General features: G+C 42.4%; 1 protein-coding gene across 2 annotated transcripts in view; it reads left to right on the forward strand.

Annotated features, from left to right (window-relative positions):
* Positions 1-19,880, forward strand: part of ccser1 (coiled-coil serine-rich protein 1) — a 116,561-nt gene extending 96,681 nt beyond the window's left edge. For both annotated transcript variants that reach the window (XM_070964116.1, XM_070964117.1), the window contains exon 11: positions 17,671-19,880. In XM_070964116.1, coding sequence (XP_070820217.1) covers positions 17,671-18,462 — 792 coding nt within the window. In that variant the 3' untranslated portion in view covers positions 18,463-19,880. The remainder of the gene's footprint in view (positions 1-17,670) is intronic.
* The last annotated feature ends 389 nt before the right edge of the window (positions 19,881-20,269 follow it).

Consider the following 20,269-nt stretch of genomic DNA (forward strand, 5'->3'; position numbering starts at 1 on the left):
TCTGATGGCTCTCTCTCTCTCTCTCTCTCTCTCTCTCTCTCTCTCTCTCTCTCTCTCTCTCTCTCTCTCTCACACACACACACACACAAACACACACACACACACACACACACACACACACACACACACACACACACACACACACTGTCTGTCTGTGAGATACACTAGTGTGGACGCAGAAACAAGCTGTGAGTTTGATCTGAGACAATTTGCTGCAACATTAATGAAAGCATAAACTCACATGAATATTGATGAGCTATTCTTTTGGAATCTGCACATTCCGGATGGCCTAAAGGCAAAATGGTGAGACACATGCACACACACACACACACACACACACACACAAAGATGGAATATTTTAGAGACAAATATTGCAAATGAATATTCAGTGATGACATGAAATCTGAAATTGTCATGGTCTCTCATGTTGTCCCCCTCTGATCAGCGGAACTCTGCCCACTTAAACATACAGACACACACACACGCACACACTTTTATTGAGGTGTTTGTTCCTTTGTGTTGATTTCAAAAGTCCAAGAGAAGAGGTTTCCATGCAGAGAAGATTATCCAGCCGATATGCCTCACGTTGCCTGTGCATGCTCGTGTGTGGGCGGTTAAAGTTGAAGCTGCGCCGTTTTGGAAAGTCAGAAAATCCAAGACCCCTTCGCTTTATTCCAGTTTATGTTCGTATGAATTTAATTCTTTAATTATTGAAAGGAATAATTCTGGGTGGTTATCTGCTTTCCTTCTCAGAGATTATCGATACCGCTTTCATGTCTGTGTGCTAGATAGTTAACACCAGCAGCCGCTTAGCTCAGCTTAGCACCAAGACTGGAATCAGGGGCAAGCAGCTAGCCTGGCTCTGTCCAAAGGTAGCAAACGGTGGCTTCCAGCACCCCCAAAACTCACTAAATAAGACATTATATCTGGCAAGTTGTGGTTTTACATGCAGGGTTACATGCAGGAGTATTTTTTGGTGGGCACAGTGATTTCCTGCAGTCTTGTTGCCATTGTGAGATTGCCAGGCAGCCAGCAGAGTCTCCAGACTTCCCATCTAACATCAATCTGTCAGAAAAGTGTGTCTGAGTGTTTTCTGTGTTTGCGTGCATTTCTCCTTGATTGTGGCAAATTGTCTTTCAGTGCTAAGCTCTATTTTTGCGTTTTTAAACTCAAGGGCAATCTCTTCAAAAATCAAATGTGGGTCTAATTTGTTTTCACGAAAGAGAACAGGACTCAGACTGTGCGACGTGAGTGTGTTTATACAATCATAAACCGGTGAACCTGAGTTGAGACATTAGCTGTGTGTGTTGTGTGTTCTGTAACTCCGGCACCGTCCTCAGAAGTTCGGGGGAAATTAACAAACTTTCAGCAACATTGCTGCTCAAACTTTCATAAACCTTTGTGGCTCTGCTTGATTGTGTATGCATGTGAATGTGAGTCAGTGTCTTTGTGTATTTCTCCAGTTCCCACAGTTCTCTTTCCTCGGCGCTTTTCAGGGACACAATGAGGATGATTAATCATAGAATGAATCTCTTTCTTTCCATCTCTGTTGTTCCTAATTCTTTCTCTTACATCAATACTGTTGTATGCACATAAACCTATTCTCTTTCATGCCTTTTATTGTCTTCTCTTTGTGTTGTCCCTCTGCCTCTTTCCTTATTCTGTGTTCTCTTTGCTGCTGTTTCTCCTCATGTTTGATAAGTAAGGAGAGAGACAGATGGACAGATAGTCAGTGTCGGACTTTCAAGGCCCTCCGGTACTCAGAGATATGAGACATGACACTTTCCGGTGCGTGCACCTGCACTCAGTGATAACGCACATAAGCTACACAGCTACACACACACAAACCTGCGTGCACACATGCACTTATACACACAAACCCTCATATGCAGCGTATTCACCACTCATACCAGGAGTGACAGTTGACAGATCCACTCCAAAGAGCCTTGGAGCACAGAGATCATTTTCCTCTCTCAGTCCTTTCCCTCCCCCTCTCTCTTTGAACATGTGTACATGTGTGGTTTTTAGCTCCTTAATTTTATTCATGAGGTAGTAATTATTGTACATATAATACATTTATTATTTGATCAGTCAGCTGTTTGATCACACAGATTTGTTAAATACTCTCTTCTCCCCGCTTCACTTGTAAATGTCTGCTCCAATATGGGAGTGCTTTATTTCTGAAACAGATGTTATGCCTTGACAGACACATAAGCACCGTGATTTTTATTCACTGTTTTCTCATTTATAGAAATGGAACACAATTTGTGTTTTCCAGGTATTGGAAAATTATTCAGCCCTTGTTTTGCTCAGATTTGTGTTTGCAGCTGCTGTGCTGTGGCAGATAATCTCCCCAGTGAGGTTGGTTGGTCTGTGGCCACCCTAACTGCTACGCAATGGGCAGTGATTTGCATACTGCCTTTTAATGCATCTGCCGATAACCAGGCTAAAAATGGGACAGTGCAGAAACAATGACAACACTGATCTAGAATGTAGGCTAATGATCTCTGTGGCTTCTATATGAGAAAAGATTCAATTATTCTGAACAAAAATAGTTCATTAAAACATAATTAGAACAAAATAACTTTTGCAAACTCATTTTCTGTGTCCAACCCCGTTTGGAAAATGTGTCTCATTTGGAAAAATTCAGTTTTTCTGTATTCTATCCATCAGCTATGCAACTGTCATTCTGCTTAGCTCATCCTAGCAGAGTTTGTGTTTACAGACATGAAATCCTGCCATAAATCTTTGCTCAAAAAGATGGTCGTGCTTCATGATTCATGCTTATGGTGGCGTGACTGCATTCCTTCTTCCCTCAGCGAATCAGTTGTGCCAGTGTTGGGCTGCCACTGCATGCCCCTTTAGAGCATCTGTATTAAATGATAGAAGAGTCATGGACAATTCTATGTGCATGTGGGTGTATGTGTTACATTCAGAGTAACAAGGACCCCATGGTCCTTGCAGCGCTCGTAAGGTGTTAATTGTCTCCTTCTCCTTGCACAAATAGAATGACTGTGTAAACACTTATTTGTGAATTGAGACGTCCTTCCCTTTCTGATGTACTGATGACAGCTATACCGCTGGATCTCCTGTCAGTGATCTTAGCTGCTTTGGCTTTTCTATTTACACAGATAATATGATGGAATGTCCAAATAATGAAAGAACACAGTTACTACTGTTATTTGCTTTATTTATGTCCACCCACACAAAGAAACAGAATGTGAAATATTAGCCCATGCATATATATAGCCCTTCAAGTAAACTGTTGACAAGCATCCACTAATGGACTTCAAGGCAGCTTGTGTGTTCACGGTGTGCCGATCAGTCAAACTAGTTAAATTTGTCATTGTATTTCATCTGCTCAGACAGTTGCACTCTCTTTAACTGCCATTCATCAATAAATGTTTCACAGTGAAGCTGTCAGTATCTTTGTTGAGGGAGCTCAGTGCTGTGCTGTGAATTCGAGACCAGGCTTTGAAGTGGAAAATATATATATATATACAATTTCAAGAAATAAAAAATCACAAATTTCTCATATAAAAATAGGATGAATAAAACCAAAAGGAAGTCTACAGTAAGCTGCATTTAATAAGAGTTAGCAGAGACTAAATCACATAATTCAAGCCCATTTGTATTAACTAAAACACAGACAGCTATCTTTTTCACTTTAACTTACCATTTATTTTCCTGGGAATGGGTTCTGATAGCTGACTCTATTTTGGGAAAATACCCAGATTCTTTGGTTTTTCACTCAATCTCTCCTGATCTCTTTTGCTTCTTTCTCGTGCATCTGCAAAAAAACCCCCCAAAAACTGGCAACACATACAAACATGCTAACTCAGCAACACAGCATTTAACAAGACTGATTCACTATGACAGACTGCCTTAAATATTGCAAAGTGTGGATATACTTCACCAAGTAAACATTGATTTAGCACACGATTCAGATTCCATAAAATCCTACCAACCCCCATCCCTATATATCCCTGTCCAAACATCTGTGAATCTCATTATTGGTACTCACAACAGTGAAAAATTATATTTAAAAGATTCAATAGCAACATGTCTGCCCAGAATGTCCCTGAAACTGTGGATCTCCACAGACGTGAGCAGTTTTCACTCAAACTACTTTCTACCAAAGAAATGGTCTCTATAAAAACTGTTCCGTGTTTACTGTCTGTACAAATAGGCACTTGTTCCAGGGCTAACTGACCAATTGGGGCTTGTTTGCTTTTGTGAATGAAGGTGCATGGCGCGCATGCTGTTGCACAAACCCACAATGCGAGCTCACAGGACATGCTCACTTAGCTGTGACAAACAGGTACTTGGTAATTTCATGACCCGTGGTGCTGATGCAGCAGAGGCGCAGAGGGGGTGCAGATGTGAAATGGGTTGAATTAGGAGGAATTAATCGTAGGTGTGTTAGGGGTTGGCAACAGTCATAGCCAATCGAATCAGCTAATCCTATTTTCTTTAAAAGCAGTGCGTTCCCTGTCATGGCAAGCTGACAGATGCATAATGGAGAAGAGAATCCAGGCCAACTTCACCCAAGAGAAAATCAATGTTTTATCATGGAGGTCACCAGTTTGCCAGCGCATGGCCACTGCATTTTATCTAAACAAGCATGAAAATATGGATTTTAGTGTTAAGCCATTCATTGAGGTGTCAAGAGTCATATGAATGCCAACAAAAATGAGCTTGGTAGCAAAATGTTCACCTCTGTCTCCCGGTGATACGTTTAGGCTGCTAAGCTCCACCTTTATATATTTTCTGTTTGGCAACTGGTTTTCTAGTGTAACTGTATTTTTCATGCATTGGGTGATTATATAAACTGCAGGTAGAGCAAAATATGTTATACAGAAGACAGAAAGAACAAAAGGGATATAGCACATTTTCAGCAGTATCGCCATAGCACCATTATACTCATGGCCACAAAGTCAGTCCGCCAGGGCAGCTTGTGTTAAATATCTTGCCTGAATGTGCCACAGTAGAACTCTATCTCTCTCCTCTTCTCTCTGTCGTCTTGAGTGGAGTGTGGGTGCAGCAGGGCAGTCAGTTGTTCTCAGCGTGATGACACAGGTGGCAGCCGCAACATTATCATCAGGCCTCGCCGACATCTGATGGAAAATCTACTTATTCCTTTTTCTTCCTTTGACTTCTCCTGTCTTCTCTACTCTTCTGCTTTCCTCTTCATCCTTCATTTTCCAATATCTCTTTTTCTCCCGCACCCCCACCTTTCAGATTTCCTGTATTGTTTCAGCTCTCCTGGGCTGTCACACAGAACAAGATGAGAAACCGGGAAAGCAGCTTATCAGCTGTGCCAACTGACAGGAGGGTAGTTGTGTGTCTGTGTGTGTCTGTGTGCGTGTTAGTGAGACTGCATGCGTCGGTAATAAAGCTTGGCGCATTCCTCTGTGTGTGTGTGTGGACTTGCTACAGTATGAGCACATAATTGCATGGGTTTGTATGAGTATTTGTAATCAGTTGGTGCATGCGCGTGTGCTGCAGCGTCTGGTGGAGGCTTTGATTTACGCAGACAGAGAAAGAGAGTTTTGGCTCCCATCAGCTTCATACTCCATCAGCACTCACCATTGTGTTGCAAGCCCCACTGCTCTCTGACACACAGACATATACAGTAGACACACACACACACACACACACACACACACACACACACACACACACACACACACACACACACACACACACACACACACACACACACACACACAGCCTGTATATGATGTACACATCTGTGTGAAGATGCTTACACTCACACACAAGCACCACTGCTGCTGCTGCAGTTCCTGAGCTCTCCCACATGATGTATCACTCTGACAGTCGTAACTGTCATAGCTACAATCTTCATTGTTTTCCTGACTGTCAGGGTGTCAATCTTATCCTGTTCTACTCAAGCTCTCAAGCTCCTATACTTTACTGCTCGCTTTCAGGCTTATATAATTGTTTGTCCACACTTTGTGCACACACATCATATTGTTGATCACACAAACAGCAAGGAGGTTAACAGCAGCAAAATTCCCACACTGACACTGCCAACTCACGGCCTCCCAATGAGCTTGTTGTTGGGCAGGTTTTAGAAATTTGGTATAACAACTTTAAGTCCAAATACTCTGTGTACTTAAACTGCTTTATGCCTTTTCAAAAGAATATGTAGAATAGAAGAGTGTGGAAAAGTTGTTTTGTGCTTTAGATGATAAATTTCTGTAGATGTTTGCTTTTTAAAAATTCTGCTAACATTGTATTTTGTTTACATTTTTCCTTTTATTGTTCAATGTTAAAAGTCTTTAATTGATATCTACAAACACCTTATCACCTTATGATAATAACATAAGACCTTATTCTGCTGACTTTTAAGCCCAGGGTCATATTTTTCCAGGTTTAAAATACAGAATTTCCATTATTAGAGAAAAGGAGGGCATCAATTTAGATTTTTTTATGTTAAGCTGAATCAGTTTCAACCTTGCAAAATTGTTCGATAGTATATATAATTCAGTTCCACTGTGGATATATTTTCCTTCAATATATATATCTGATGCTAAGAATTGGGGATTCAGAAGACAAAGGGACTGATTTGTAGATTTGGGTGGTATAAGTTGTCAGAAGGCACGCTGATGGTGAGTGTTGAAAATGGTACAGGGGTGCAGTTTGTACAAGGCATATTCAATTAATATATTCAATTCAAAATTGTTGGGTGCCAGTGTACATGGAAAAATGAGGCAATTGTAAGAGTTGTGAGTTGCCAGGAGTCCAGGGAGGATGCACTTGGAGTATTCTAGCCCAAATGTTTCAACTTGAAGGATAGTGCACAGTTGGATGGTGACAGTGAGTCTAAATAAAATACATTTTTTTTCTGTCGTGGCGTGACAGGGAGCCTAAACAAGACAGGTTTATGACTACAGATGGAAAACTGATGGCGAGACATGACTAGCCAGAGTTTAGAAAAGTTACAGAGAAGTGCGATACAATGTTTGGGTGTGCAGTAGTCAGTGATTAATGGGCATGCATGCAGGTAATTTAAGTGTTACAGTGGAAGCCTTGGGCATAGAGTGGGACAGTACAGCTTTCCCGCCCCCGCAGCCTGGAGGGTGAGACAGGTAGAAGGAGGAGAAGCCAACAATGGTATCCTGATTAAGGTGGAATAATCCCAGGTTTACTGCCAGCCAGGTCTCAGCAAGACAAAGAAAGTCGAGCCAAGGGAATGGACTCTGACAAGGAGTCCAACTCTAGGTGTGGCCAGAGTTCCTCATTGTGAGGATAACCCTCAGTAAAGCAATGCTGCCAACAGTTTGAGGACCAGTCATAATGTCAGTTTGGGGTATTTGATAAACGTTGGTGACATTTCTGAAATGTATGGGGATGGTAGGTTTGCACTGATGGAGTATTAATCCTGACAGAATAGCTGTATGCACATGGTGAGCAGTAGTGACAGTTTACAGGAACATATTGGGCAGCGAGTAATGCTGAGCATAGATCGCAGCTTCTGCAATAATTAGACAGCACCAGCAGGGACCATGTTGACACCTGGGGGAGCAGCCTGGTGCAGCAATCAATCCAGTTACAGTTGAAGTGCAGTTGAAGGAGGGGTAATTAGCCGCACGTGCTAGTGTGGAGATAAAATCGGGTGGATGCAGAGTTTTTGTTTGCGGCAGATAACAGATAAAACCATGTATTCATTAGCTAAACTGTCGGAACGTCCCTCAGCACTCATTGGCTTAGAGGAAGGTTTCACCTGGACTGGGTGCCGGTCTATCACAGGGTTCACAGACAAACACATTCACACCTACAGGCCATGTAGTTTCCAGTTCATCTGACATGTATGTCTTTGGATAGGAAAGCGTGTTAGACTAAACTGGCACTCCTGGAAAAGTCACAATCCTGCGAACCAAAATGTCGCGTCTCCTGATGTAAAGGACAGGAGTGCCAGTCATATAAGGGATTAAGGGAAAACAGAAAAAGGGAGAGAAAGGGCCAAGGTGGTATAGCTAGACTCAGATTAAAGATTCAAGCATGGATACGGGGACGTTTGTCCACTTTTTCACTGTAAAGGTGAATGGATTGCAAATGGCGGTTTTTATGTTCAAGGTGACATAGATACATGGATGTTTGAGGCTTAATGGGTAATTGTGTTGTGGATAATTGAGCTTTTATGACTTAGATCAGGCAGCCAGTCCCACTGAGCCAAAATGAGCAGCAGCACATGACAAGCATGTAATCCACAGCAATCCTTTAAAGATAGAAGAAGCTTTTGGTAGTATTGGTGTTATACCTGCAGGGATGTTGGTGTGCATGTGCTGAACTCCATGATGAGGTCAATGTTTGCTAGTTAGACAGAATAAAAAAGCTTCATGACTCATATTTAATTGGGAAAAATGAAGGCGATTCTTCCATGGAGAGTAATGAGACCCTTGAAATTGATGTTGTTGAAACATTAGTTGCTCCTGAGTAGTTAATGTCCCTCCTCACCATGTAGCTTCCCGTTGAAATGACTCCAGCAGTTTTTCTTTCCTGCCATATATTGATGTTACCTCCATCACACGTACAATCTCTCTCCTTTTCTCTTTATACCCGACTCAAGCTTTCTAATTATCTCTCTTTCATCTCCTGTAACTTTAGGTCTGTGCTGTCACCTCTTACTCTCTCTTTGTCCCTTGTTGTTCCCCTCATCCATCTGACTATCTACCCTCCTGCTGTCCTCTCCTCCTCTCCTCTAATCCTTTGTTGTTTTACCTCACTATTACCTGCATGTCATCCCCTCCCCTTATTGTTTTGACCCACTCTTATCTCCTTGTTATGTTATTTGTCTTTTCCTCTCCCTCTTTCATTCCACTTTCTTTCACCTTTTCCTCCTCTCACTTCTTTGTCCTCTTTTTTTCCTTGACTACTCCCCCTCCTCTCCTTTATTCTCCCTCACTCTCTACCTCCCATCTCTCCTTCCCTTCCTTCTCTCCCATTTCCTTCCCTCATCTTTACTCACTTTCCTATGCTCACTCACTTTCCTTTTTCCATCCCACTTCTCTTGCTTACGGTTCTGGGCAATGTTCACCAAGCATATTGGCACAGGTTGGTGGTCGATGAGTTTCGCCATGATTACACACAGGCACACACAGACACATGCGTATGTCCACGCACACACAGACCTGTTGGGGATGGTGGTTGATGAGCACTGCCAGACTCTCAGCATCTATGCCCATCAGAGTTGCTCAAGAAACCTCATTAGGCCTCCTGGCCACAGCATGGCACTGGCTTGCCAGCCTGCCTTTTCCACTCTGGGAAGAATTTGAAGTCCTGGGGCCATACACTTCTCAACATCGACAATCATAAGTAGTGACTTAGACTCTCTGATCAAACCCAAGTGAAGCAACTCCAGTCTCAGGCGGGGATCACATCAGACACCCCCTCCAAATTCCCTACAGCCATCTTGATCTTGCGAGGCAACTCGTAATTGGCTGTCAATCACTTGTGTGCCTGCAAGATACACAAATAACACAATTCCAGAAAAGTTGGGACTGTGTAAAACATAAATAAAAACAGAATGCAGGCATTTGCAAACAAACTGTGTTTACTGACAACAGTTTTACCAAGTGTTGCCAAGCCTATGTAGTAATATCCTTCATATAATCATGTGTTCACAAAGTGGTGAACCCCGCTCCATCCTAGCTTGTGAATGATTTCAAAAAGGATTAGCAAATGATCACATTCTGTTTTACTGATGTTTTACGCAGCATCCAGGCTTTTTGGATTTAGGTTTGTACATTCAGGCAATCAAACAAACAACAGTCATTCAGACAAACCCCAAATTTAGCTGAAAATCAAATCACCCCACTCATGTTCCTCTAGGCTCCCTGTGATGATAGTAAGTATCTCCAGGTGGTCGGCATCAAGAACAATTTGGCCTTGGTCTTTGTTTTGCTGTTGACCGTTAAGTTGGCAAAAAATAATAGTATATGGCTAAATGTGAGCTCACGACCACAGGTTCTCGGTTCAGTTCTTTTTGCCCATTCGGGTGAAGAAAATGCCACTCTCTCTCAGTGACATCAGTATCAATGTTTCTAGTTGTAAAAAAAAAGGAACAATGGTGAATGGCTGCTCAAAAAGGCACCAAAAGTCATCAGAGGACATGGTGGACTAATTTGCATTTTGATTATACTGTATTTGCCACACCGGTCCTGCTCTCCCCAGGTGCTCTGCAGAGACTGAGGTTACAGTGTGTGTGTGTGTGTGTGTGTGTGTGTGTGTGTGTGTGTGTGTGTGTGTGTGTGTGTGTGTGCGTGTGTGTGTGTGCGTGTGCGTGTATGAAGTGCTGTGAATCTGAATTTTTCACATCAGATAAGAAATAGAAAATAATTGGGTTTTTTTTGTGTGTGTACCAACAACAGCATATCAATTTCTTATGAGAACAAAGCTGTTGGAAGATCTGGAATATCACAGAGGCATCAAGTTTGCAGCAGTGGCTAATGTACCCCTCAAGTACTCCCAGAACTCCCAAGTGTGTGTTTGAACATGCGTGAGTGTGTGTGATGGCTCATGTACTGTATATATGGATATAAGATTTGCAGCTTTAACCCCGGGCTAGTGCTGTAAATAAGTTTGTTTTCTTTTCCGAATTTCTTTGTGGTGAAATAGGCGAGAGATGACTCAGTCTCAGACAGTGTAATGTATTCAGGCCTTCAGCCACATTGACATGCAGAGGAGATGTCCTGTCTGAGATATTGTAATTCTAAATATTTATCAAGTTTGATGCTGGGTTGCTGTAGGTTACTGTGCTTGGCTGCTGTTACTCAATCTAACATCAGCCTAATGCAGATAATTTTGCAGTAGCACAGTGACAGCGCTGAAGATTGGTAACATTTTGAGCCGATTAACTGTGCAGTACATCACATCAGTGTCCTGCCTCTCAGTGAGTGCCACCAGCAGGAAGGTCCAGGATGTGACATCCAGCCAGCTGCTTGGCAGTTTGCTGCAGTGTGGGGCTGGATTGACAGCTGGAGCGATGGAAGCTCAACTTTGGTCCTCTCCATCGTTCTTCATCATCTCAACCCCAACCCCACTCCAACTGTCACCACACACACACACACACACACACACACACACACAGAGAGAAACAAACAAAACAAAACTTACCTCCCTCTAGCTCTTTATGTGTGTGTGTGGTCTCCAGATCGCAGTAGCGTACCATCAATCCTCCAACTGTCAGGGTGTGCTCAGCCCTGCCTGCCGCTGGCATACTTAAGCACCAAGTTACATAACGGAGAAAGAGCAAAGAGCAGACAAAAAGGAAGGACAGAGTGGTGGAGAAGGTGAGAGATGAGAGAAGGAGGGAGGTCAAGGAGGGTAAGAAAGTGAAAGACAAAGGGAAAGAAAGAAGAGACAGATGGGGAAGAGAGCAGACTTGGTGGCTGCTGTTCATGCTTCCTGGACTTCCTGGACCATCTGATCAGGCTGTCAGACATCAACTTGCCAAACTGTTATCTAGTTCTTCCATTTGGCAAATACATTTCAGAGGGCTGTTCAACACACTGGCGGGTTAATGTTTGTACCAACATAGTCATGTAATAAAAACAATGCTTAGAGTCTCAGCCTCATTTTGCTGACATTTACAGGCGCGCTGCTTCTGTCTGCTCTCCATGTCCGAGTTTGACACAGACACAGAGACTTCATGATACATTCAGGTGCACCTCGTGAACTCTATTCTTGAATGGCCACAATGGTTGCTTTCATTACAGCATTTTGCTAATCAGATGCTAAAGTCATAACAATCCCTTTCATTTCTGCAAAGGCAGATTCAAAAGGAAAGAACTCTATTTGAATTTGATCTCATCAAATTGCAAACTCAGCCATATTTATGTACGACAGGTGCCTCTGGGATGGTTTGCATCTTGCTTATTGCAGCATTTTTTAATAATTAAATACTTAAGTCATACTTAAGTATTTAATTATTAAATATATATTATTATTATTATTATTATTATTATTATTAAATATATATATATATAAACTTATATATATTAAGTCATACTCAATATATGTATGAGTATAACATTATTTTCATGTTCAAAATAATGCATTTAATTTCTTTATTCAGTGGATAGAGGCTATTCAATGTTTGGGATTGGTGTTGTGTACCTAGTAAAGCAGAAAAACAAAGGAACTGTATAGCTTAATAAGCATTTCAACATTTCAGTGTTTGTTTATGGTAAGTCATGTCGTCATTGCAATATTAAACACTGATGCCGCACATCGCAGGTTTTCCTCTTAGCATGCTGGTCTTCTCTTCTCAAATACCCACACAGTTGAAAGCATTTACTTCTGAGCATTAGCATTCACTGAAAGGAAAAGAAATACTGAATTACTGAAGGACAAAGCAAACATTAGCAAACAAACATTGGCTAAACTTTTTAAATGTCAACAACCAAACCCTGTCTCCATTTTTCTGTTCTTTCATAGCTTTTTTAAGTCAGTTTCAACAACTTACCAATTTCCTGTAACTAAATATAAAGCCCATTGACCATAGCTACAGTATACAACTACGTAGCGGCGTGCAATTCTCTTTTATGTTTTCCTGCACTTTCTGCCCAGTCCAGTGATTCACAGTATTAATTCTGACCCCTGACATCATTCACCTGTTTTGTCCTGTCCTCTCCTGTTCTTACTTTGGTGGAATTACTCTCCTGATCTGTGGCAGATTTACCACTGTACCACTGCATTTCCTGAATTTTAATGTGCTTCCTGTATCATATAAAGCTCAATTTTGCATTGGAATTAGGGACAGGTGAGTTGGAGAGTGAGACAGCGGTTTTAAAACTGGGAGAGCTCTATGGGAGGACAGTGAGGAGGGGTGGGGCATAGAGGGGGCAAGTGAGGATGCTGCCACAGGCTGTAGAAGAGGCTCACATCTTCAGGGGCTGTGTATTGATGAAAACCGGCAAGTTCAAAGTATAGGTATGCGATGGCCTTGAGACACCGGGCTCGCGTCACCCTTTGATTGTTTGTTGCAGATTTATGCAGCAAGCGCCTTAAGTTGATGTGGGAGGCTCTGCTGTACACTCCTTCTCTGTGAATGCGCGATGATACTTTCTGGGCAAGAGCAAAGGAAATGAGAGTGAGAGCACTGGAGTGTTGACATCATGTTTCTCAGCTTGTCTCGCCTCTCTCTATCGCCCCTCCATTAAAAAAAAGGCATGCAAACCAATCACAGCACATTAGGACTTTTTTGTTTTGTGCTCAGAACTCTAAAAAGGCTTTTTTGTCTGTTGAGTCCTCATATAGCAACATCATCAGCATCATGATGGTTAAATAGATCAGATTTACAGTTTGGGTCCTGCGTTTTTGCACCTTGCCAGCTCTGCCTTTCTGTCACACCGGGCATAAATATGCAAACAAATATAAATGAGACTGTCTGTTGAGATAAAGGTAGACAGGTTGAAGTGGGGTGGTTTGGGCTCACGCATCACAGTTGGAAAATGTATTTGGTTATAGTCTAAATAGGATTTAGAGTACAATCTGTGTGGGTGTATGGGACTGTTATTGTATCTGAACACCCCGGCGTTTCACACTTTCAAAGAACCGCCAGATTACTTTGTTCACAGAGTATGTAGGTGTCAAAGAATATAAAGAATTTACATTTGCAAACTTTTACCTCTCTAATCTCACGGTGAAGAGTCAGAAACTTTTGGGGTTCAATTCATTTCAGCCCCATGGCCTTCATTAAAAGTAGGTGTGTGGGTGCAGGGATGCTGAGCCATGGTGTGTGATTGATGGCAGTTACAGTAGTAGGACTTTGCTTACATTGGGTCTGTGTTACACCTGGCTGCATTCTGTTTTGTTCACTATAATTACTTAGTTTGTTTGAGGGGAACAAAAGTCATGAGGTAAATCTCCCATCCCCCCCTCTTCTCCTACTATAAAAATGACTAAGACGGGCAAACATTGTATAGGGATGTTTTAGGGTTTTAAGGAGCTCTTTTATGCAAGCTTGGCCATTACCACATTGCTGTGTTCTTCACTGCTCAATAAAAACTAAGGTTGCAGGAGAGGGCCCCCTTAAATCACTCTGAGTTACCTAGGTCCACGTGTGTGTATGTGTGTGTGTGTGTGTGTGTGTGTGTGTGTGTGTGTGTGTGTGTGTGTTTGTGTGTGTGTGTGTGTGTGTGTGTGTGTGTGTGTGTGTGTGTGTGTGTGTATGTATTTATAGGACTGTACGTGTAAGAGACGCTCTCCAGAGTGCTTGCTTGCACGCACGCACGCACGCACGCACACACACAGGCCTTTCTGTCACTGGCGAAGAGGCAGCCTGCTTGCCGCAGAGCGTGTACTTGAGAAAGGACACCTGAGTTTGTAAATCAGTCCTCCTCACTTTCTCTCTGCGCCTCCCTGCTCTACTGTTGTTCTCATTTTGCTTTATCTCCATTTTTGATCACCCCCTCACCAGTCTCTCACTCTTTTCCTCCTGTCTTCTCATCTTTTTCTCAGTTTGCTTATTCCTGTCTCATTGCGCTTGACCTTTTTTCTTCCTTCCTCTTGTCTTCTCATACACATGCCGCCCCAGCTTTACCCCAGTTCTTACGTTGTATTTGATTAATTTTTTCTTTTTTTCTACACTTGGATGTCTCTTTGATATAGAGCATATGTCTCTACAACCAGCTCTTTGTACTGTGCCTGGTAATTATTTCTTTCAAAGTTGTCTGCCAATTTGTATCTTACTGTTCTTGCCTTACCTTCTGTTGTTTTCTCAAATGTCTGAGGATGGAAAAACACCCCAGATTTTTTTCGGAAGATTAGCGATTTAGCCCTAATTAAGCCGTCCCACATAAACCTCCATGACCATAGTGGATATTCAGCAGCGTGGCAATTCCCTCATGTTTTTCATAGCGCCCCTATGTAGAAAATTTGGCTGGAATGGAAATTCTCACTCTCTTAATTAGATCAAGGAATCGGCAAGAAGTCTTGTAGTGTTTATCCACCCATTAGAGCCCATTAGAAAGCAGAGACACACTCCCAGAGCTCTTTAAGTAAGCTGTATAGACAGCGACACACTGTTTGATGTTTTGGCAGAGTGCTGTTATGTTTTTTTTTAACAGCTGGACATGAAAGGACGTAGAGAATTCAGATTTTTAAAAAGTCGTATCAAATGAGCATGTCAGGAAGTGTTTGTGTGGACTGTAGGTGGGGGAATACAAGCATCAGACACATAAAGTATGGACTGATTAAGATGTTATTAACAAATGTAAGAGGATTTTGTAGTCAACATTTCTGAATGAACAGGCTTACACATGATTATGTAACAGAAATCAGGGAATTCTCTACTTCATCTTTAAAGTACGACGAGAAAGAAAATCTTTCCTTCTCTTGAAGATCAATATGAAGAATAGAAATATTTAAAGCCTGTTCACTTATTTTTGTTTTTTTTTTTACTGGTATTGTGACCTTGTTTATTGATCATATGTACCCCACTCTGTGCTCAATACTGCCTCAGACTAAATTAGAGCCCACCACAGTCACAGCTAAATCCTCGTAGAATCCTTTCATACTTTGAAATGCAAAAAAAAGCTAGAAATAGCACCTCACAGTAAGATATTAAAAGTCTGGTGGTGTTCAGGGGCTGGAAACTCTCACAAGCCATTGCACAGACAGAATTTTCCAACACAGTATAATTAGTACTACTCTCATTTTTTATGAAAAGGGCTGCTTTATTAAATATAATCTTTCTGTCCAATTACTCATTAAAGGTGTGTACCATGCACGAATTCTTTTTACATTTTTTATCTATTGACCCAGAATGTGCTCTAATTAAAGCTGATCCCTTAATTTGTCCTTTAAAATCCAGCAGTATAGAAAGTACTGAGCCGAGTCACCAGCGTGAAACTGACTACATGTACTTATGAAGCTCAATGTTCACACAAGAAACCACAACAGTGGCCTGCAGCACACGCTCAGCTTGTCACACAGACAGAGGAAGTCGTCAAATTACAGTAGCTGAGATGGGCCAATTCTGGGAGTGAATGCAATAAAATTGCTGCTTTTCTGGAGTGTTGACACAACACTGGTTAAATGTACTGTTGACGAAACAGCCAGCGCCAGTTTGCAGTAATCCATGTCAAGGAAAATAGGCACTGCATACACCACCACTAATGAGTGTTGCCCTTTACACTCAGAAAAAGAAAAACACATGTCAGTAAGTTGATAGGTTAAGTTTGATATTAGATTAAGACAAAGAAACTGAGTAAACGTAGGTTGTATTGAAGGATCAGCAGTAAGGTACCTGCACTATAAATCAGCTCAACTGCTCATTTGTGTTTTGTTTTATCTTGAAATGTTTGTGACACTGGCCAATTGTGCATCACAGCTAAAATTTCTCTGTCCAATCAGCATCATTTGTAATTCCAGTTTCTGTGTGATCTCCCCACTTTCTCTCTCCCCTCTTTAATTCGATTGCAGGTTGGCAGTATTAGCTCGTGAACAGAGACCCTTTTATTGAATTAGCATTGCCACTGTTCAACTGAACGTATTCAGTTAGCTGTGTTCTGGCTAATTACATTGTAGCTCTTGCACCAAGTTTTTGCCGACAGCCTTGACACAGTAATTACATGACATTTGCATGCACAAACACATGGTAACATGATCACACTCATTCACATGGGCATTCCATACATGCACGTGTCTATGTGCAAACATGCATATTGATGCAGATGTTGCACAGGCACAGTATGTGCGCGTATTCTACACAATAACACATACTTATACAGAAACGCCCCACACAAGAGGAAACACACATTCATTGTGTTTGTAAATGTCAACTTAGCTTACTCTCCCATGAGGTTCCGTGTTGGAGGATGTTGTGTTCCTTTGGTGAACATTGTATGCTTGGTCCCGGTGTGATTTTGGTTTTGTGTGTGTGTGTGTGAGTGTGTGTGTGATAGAGAGAGAGAGACAGAGAGAAAGGGACAGTGATGAGATATGTTGCATAAGGGGGTGCAGTGAAGTGTAAAAGAGAACAGGTGGCTCCCGTTTCTGCCATCTAGCTTTATGTGCCATATTCCCCATTGTGTGTGTGTGTGTGTGTGTGTGTGTGTGTGTGTGTGTGTGTGTGTGTGTGTGTGTGTGTGTGTGTGTGTGTGTGTGTGTGTGTGTGTGTGTGTGTGAGATAGAGAGAGTGAAATCCCATTTCTTTGTGAGTGGGGATTTGTGCATGCCTTGAGCGTATATCTCTATACATGCACATGTTAACTTGTCCTGTTTTTCTCTGAAAGTGTGTGTGTGTGTGTGTGTGTGTGTGTGTGTGAGTGCGTGAGTCTGCGTGTGTGCCTGTTCTTTAGTGAGCAGGGTTCCGGTTGGTTTAGAAACAATTAGAACAAGCTGCAGGAGCTCAGAGAGATCGTTCTCCAAATGTCACCCAATTAACAATCTATACTGAACACACAACAGTGCTCTCTCTCCCTCCCTCTCTCTCTCTCATGCAGTCTGTCTCTCTATTTGTCTCTGTGTCTTTCACTGTCTCGCCCGCTCTTTTCCTCTTGAGACATGTTGAGTGAATAATTCTTGAAGAATGGCAGGTTCACATCTGACACTGACTGGCAGACAGAAGGTAGAGTAAATGCTTTAGTCTCTTTAACATCCATCTTTTTCCTGTTTCTCCTTGTCTTTCTCTCTCAGACCAATCATCCAGGCCGGTGGTCAGGACTCGGCAGCAGCAGCAGTCTGCCTCCAAGGGACCGAAGGGTAGTGCGGGGTGCGGGGGCGGCACTCGGAGGGGACCACTCTAACCAGCACCTCCCCCACCACTATCCACCTCTGCACAGCCGGGCTCCTGCCTCTGAACGACACACTGCCAGGGAGGAGCGCCGCTGCCAGGGGGTCTTGGCACAGCCCACAGCCCATAACCCTGCTCCAAATGTGGCTGCGGGCTCGTCCAGCCTGTCCTCCACCACTTCTGCAGTGTCAGCTCAAGCCTCACCCACCGCCCCAGCCCAGCTTCAAGTTTCAAATCCATGCCCAGGCTCCGGTTCAGCGGCTGCTAATCACACCGCGATTCCATCTCTGTCCTCCAGGCAGCCAGAGGGGGTGTCCTCCTCTTCTGAGTCCTTAACTCAAGGCGGGGGAGGTGGAATGAGTCTGTCAGGTGGGGTAAGGAGAGGAGGAGAGCACCATCCCCTTAGCCATATCCCCCGTGCAGTCGGGGCCAGCTCCTCCTCAAGCCTGCACAGTCTTGCAAGCAGAGGGAGCCCCTCTCAGAGCATCTCATCGTCTGTCCAAGCCGCCCCTCAACCTCCTACTCCTTCCTCAGCCTCCTCGTCCTCCTCGTCCTCCTCCTCCACGTTTACGGGTCGTTTAGGACAACCACCTCGAGGCCCTCTGTCTCTGCATAGCTACAGTCGTAAAAACGTCTTCCTCCAACATTCCCTACATACTTCAGAGCTGCAAGCCCTGACGCAGAGAGACAGTTGAGGGCACACAAACATTTCCACCATCCCAAACATAAGCAGCCATATTGACTGAAGTGATGAAATGTGGGACTTTATGGAGAAAATGCTGCTCCGCCGGTACAAGTTTCCCGTGTCCCCCGGAATCATCAACTACACGAGCTTACAATCACATTTGTCTCTCTTTACAGTCCAGACCAACCCTTTGCTGACATTTTGTTCATGGATTTACTTAAACACACAGTCATTCGCAAGGTCACACACACACACACACACACACACACACACACACACACACACATACACACACACACACACACACACACACACACACACACACACACTGTGAGTATGAAAAAGGCACTCACCCGTCTATCAGAACTCCCACGTTGTGTCATGCTGACAGTTTAGATGTGCTTACGCCCACAGACACACAAAGTGCACGCACTCTCAACCATACCCGTGCGCACACACAGACACACATCTGATCACACACACTTAAATACACACTTTCACACAGAGACATCATCTGTGATATCTCTGCCTCACAATCTGCACAAAACAGGGCGTTAAAACTGAACAAAGAGATGAGGTATGGATTTGTGTGTGCATTGTTAAAGATTTATTTTTTATCCATTTGTTTGACCATTTTTATCTGTTTAGACCATGTGCTGCTTAAGGAAATATCTGACTGACCATAATTTGTGTTGGTAAGGATATTTTCTCACATTGCCAAACGTCAGATCAACTCCTCATTCCTCGACGTCCACTGACAGAACTCCAGATGAAAATACTTCCGCACTATGACCCTTTTACTGCATGCTTTTTAAAATGTAAGGAAACACAGGTGAGCATTTTATACTGTGACAAAAGCAGGATCTGGATGCATTTTAAAGTCTTTTCATAATGTTTCAGTATCAACTCTCACCTCAGTGTTTCAAGAAGGGAATCAAACCTCAAACATGTGATAACACCAGTGTTTTGAGATCTGAATGTCTGCCCTGTTGCTCACCTCAGTAAGACATTATATGAACGTTTGGGTTAATACTGGACCACTGTTTTCTTAGAAATATAATGTTGCAATATTACCCACATTATATACAAGAATCAATGTGCATCCGCATCGTTGGAGTAGTACAGTACAGAAGTTGAAATGAAGAGTTTCATTCTAAAATGAGATATCTGCCATTTGAATAGGCACTTCAGTATAATGGAAAAAAGACACTTGAGTCACATAAGTATCACAATTTAACCATTAAACTAACAAAATCAAAACACATAAGACAACGAGATTTTTAGATTTGGCACAAGCAGCATAATGTATGTTTTCCAAAATGGGAAAAAATAAGTATCGAGGTTTTGGAATGAAGCCCTTCAAGTCTTCTTAAGGGCTGGGTATTGAACAGGAATACTCACTGGTGCTTTCCTAAATGACAGTGTCAGTATCCATTTTTTAGGATTCAGAAGGAAAAAATGGTTCAAATAATGGCATTACAGCTGGCTGACACATTTTCTATGACAATTTTACCTGAGGCAGTCAATTGAGTAGAGTCTGATTCTGCTTAAGGGAAAAAATGACAGAACAAATATTGCACAGAAAATTGGTAACTTGATCAAATAATGAAAAGAAAGAAATTGAAAACATGATTTTACAAACTACTCCATTTGTAAAATCTTCAGCATCAGGTTTTTTTAATTGTTTTTTTTTTTCTGATACCCAGTCCTTATATGTTAGCCTTCTTTTATCTTCCCGATCTCAGATGTGTTGGTGATCTTTTCAAGAGCTGACCTTATGAGATGGTGTTTGGTATAATCAGGCTAGCAATTACGTT

This window comes from Chaetodon trifascialis, chromosome 6 (genome assembly GCF_039877785.1).
Source record: "Chaetodon trifascialis isolate fChaTrf1 chromosome 6, fChaTrf1.hap1, whole genome shotgun sequence".
NCBI lineage: Eukaryota > Metazoa > Chordata > Actinopteri > Chaetodontiformes > Chaetodontidae > Chaetodon > Chaetodon trifascialis.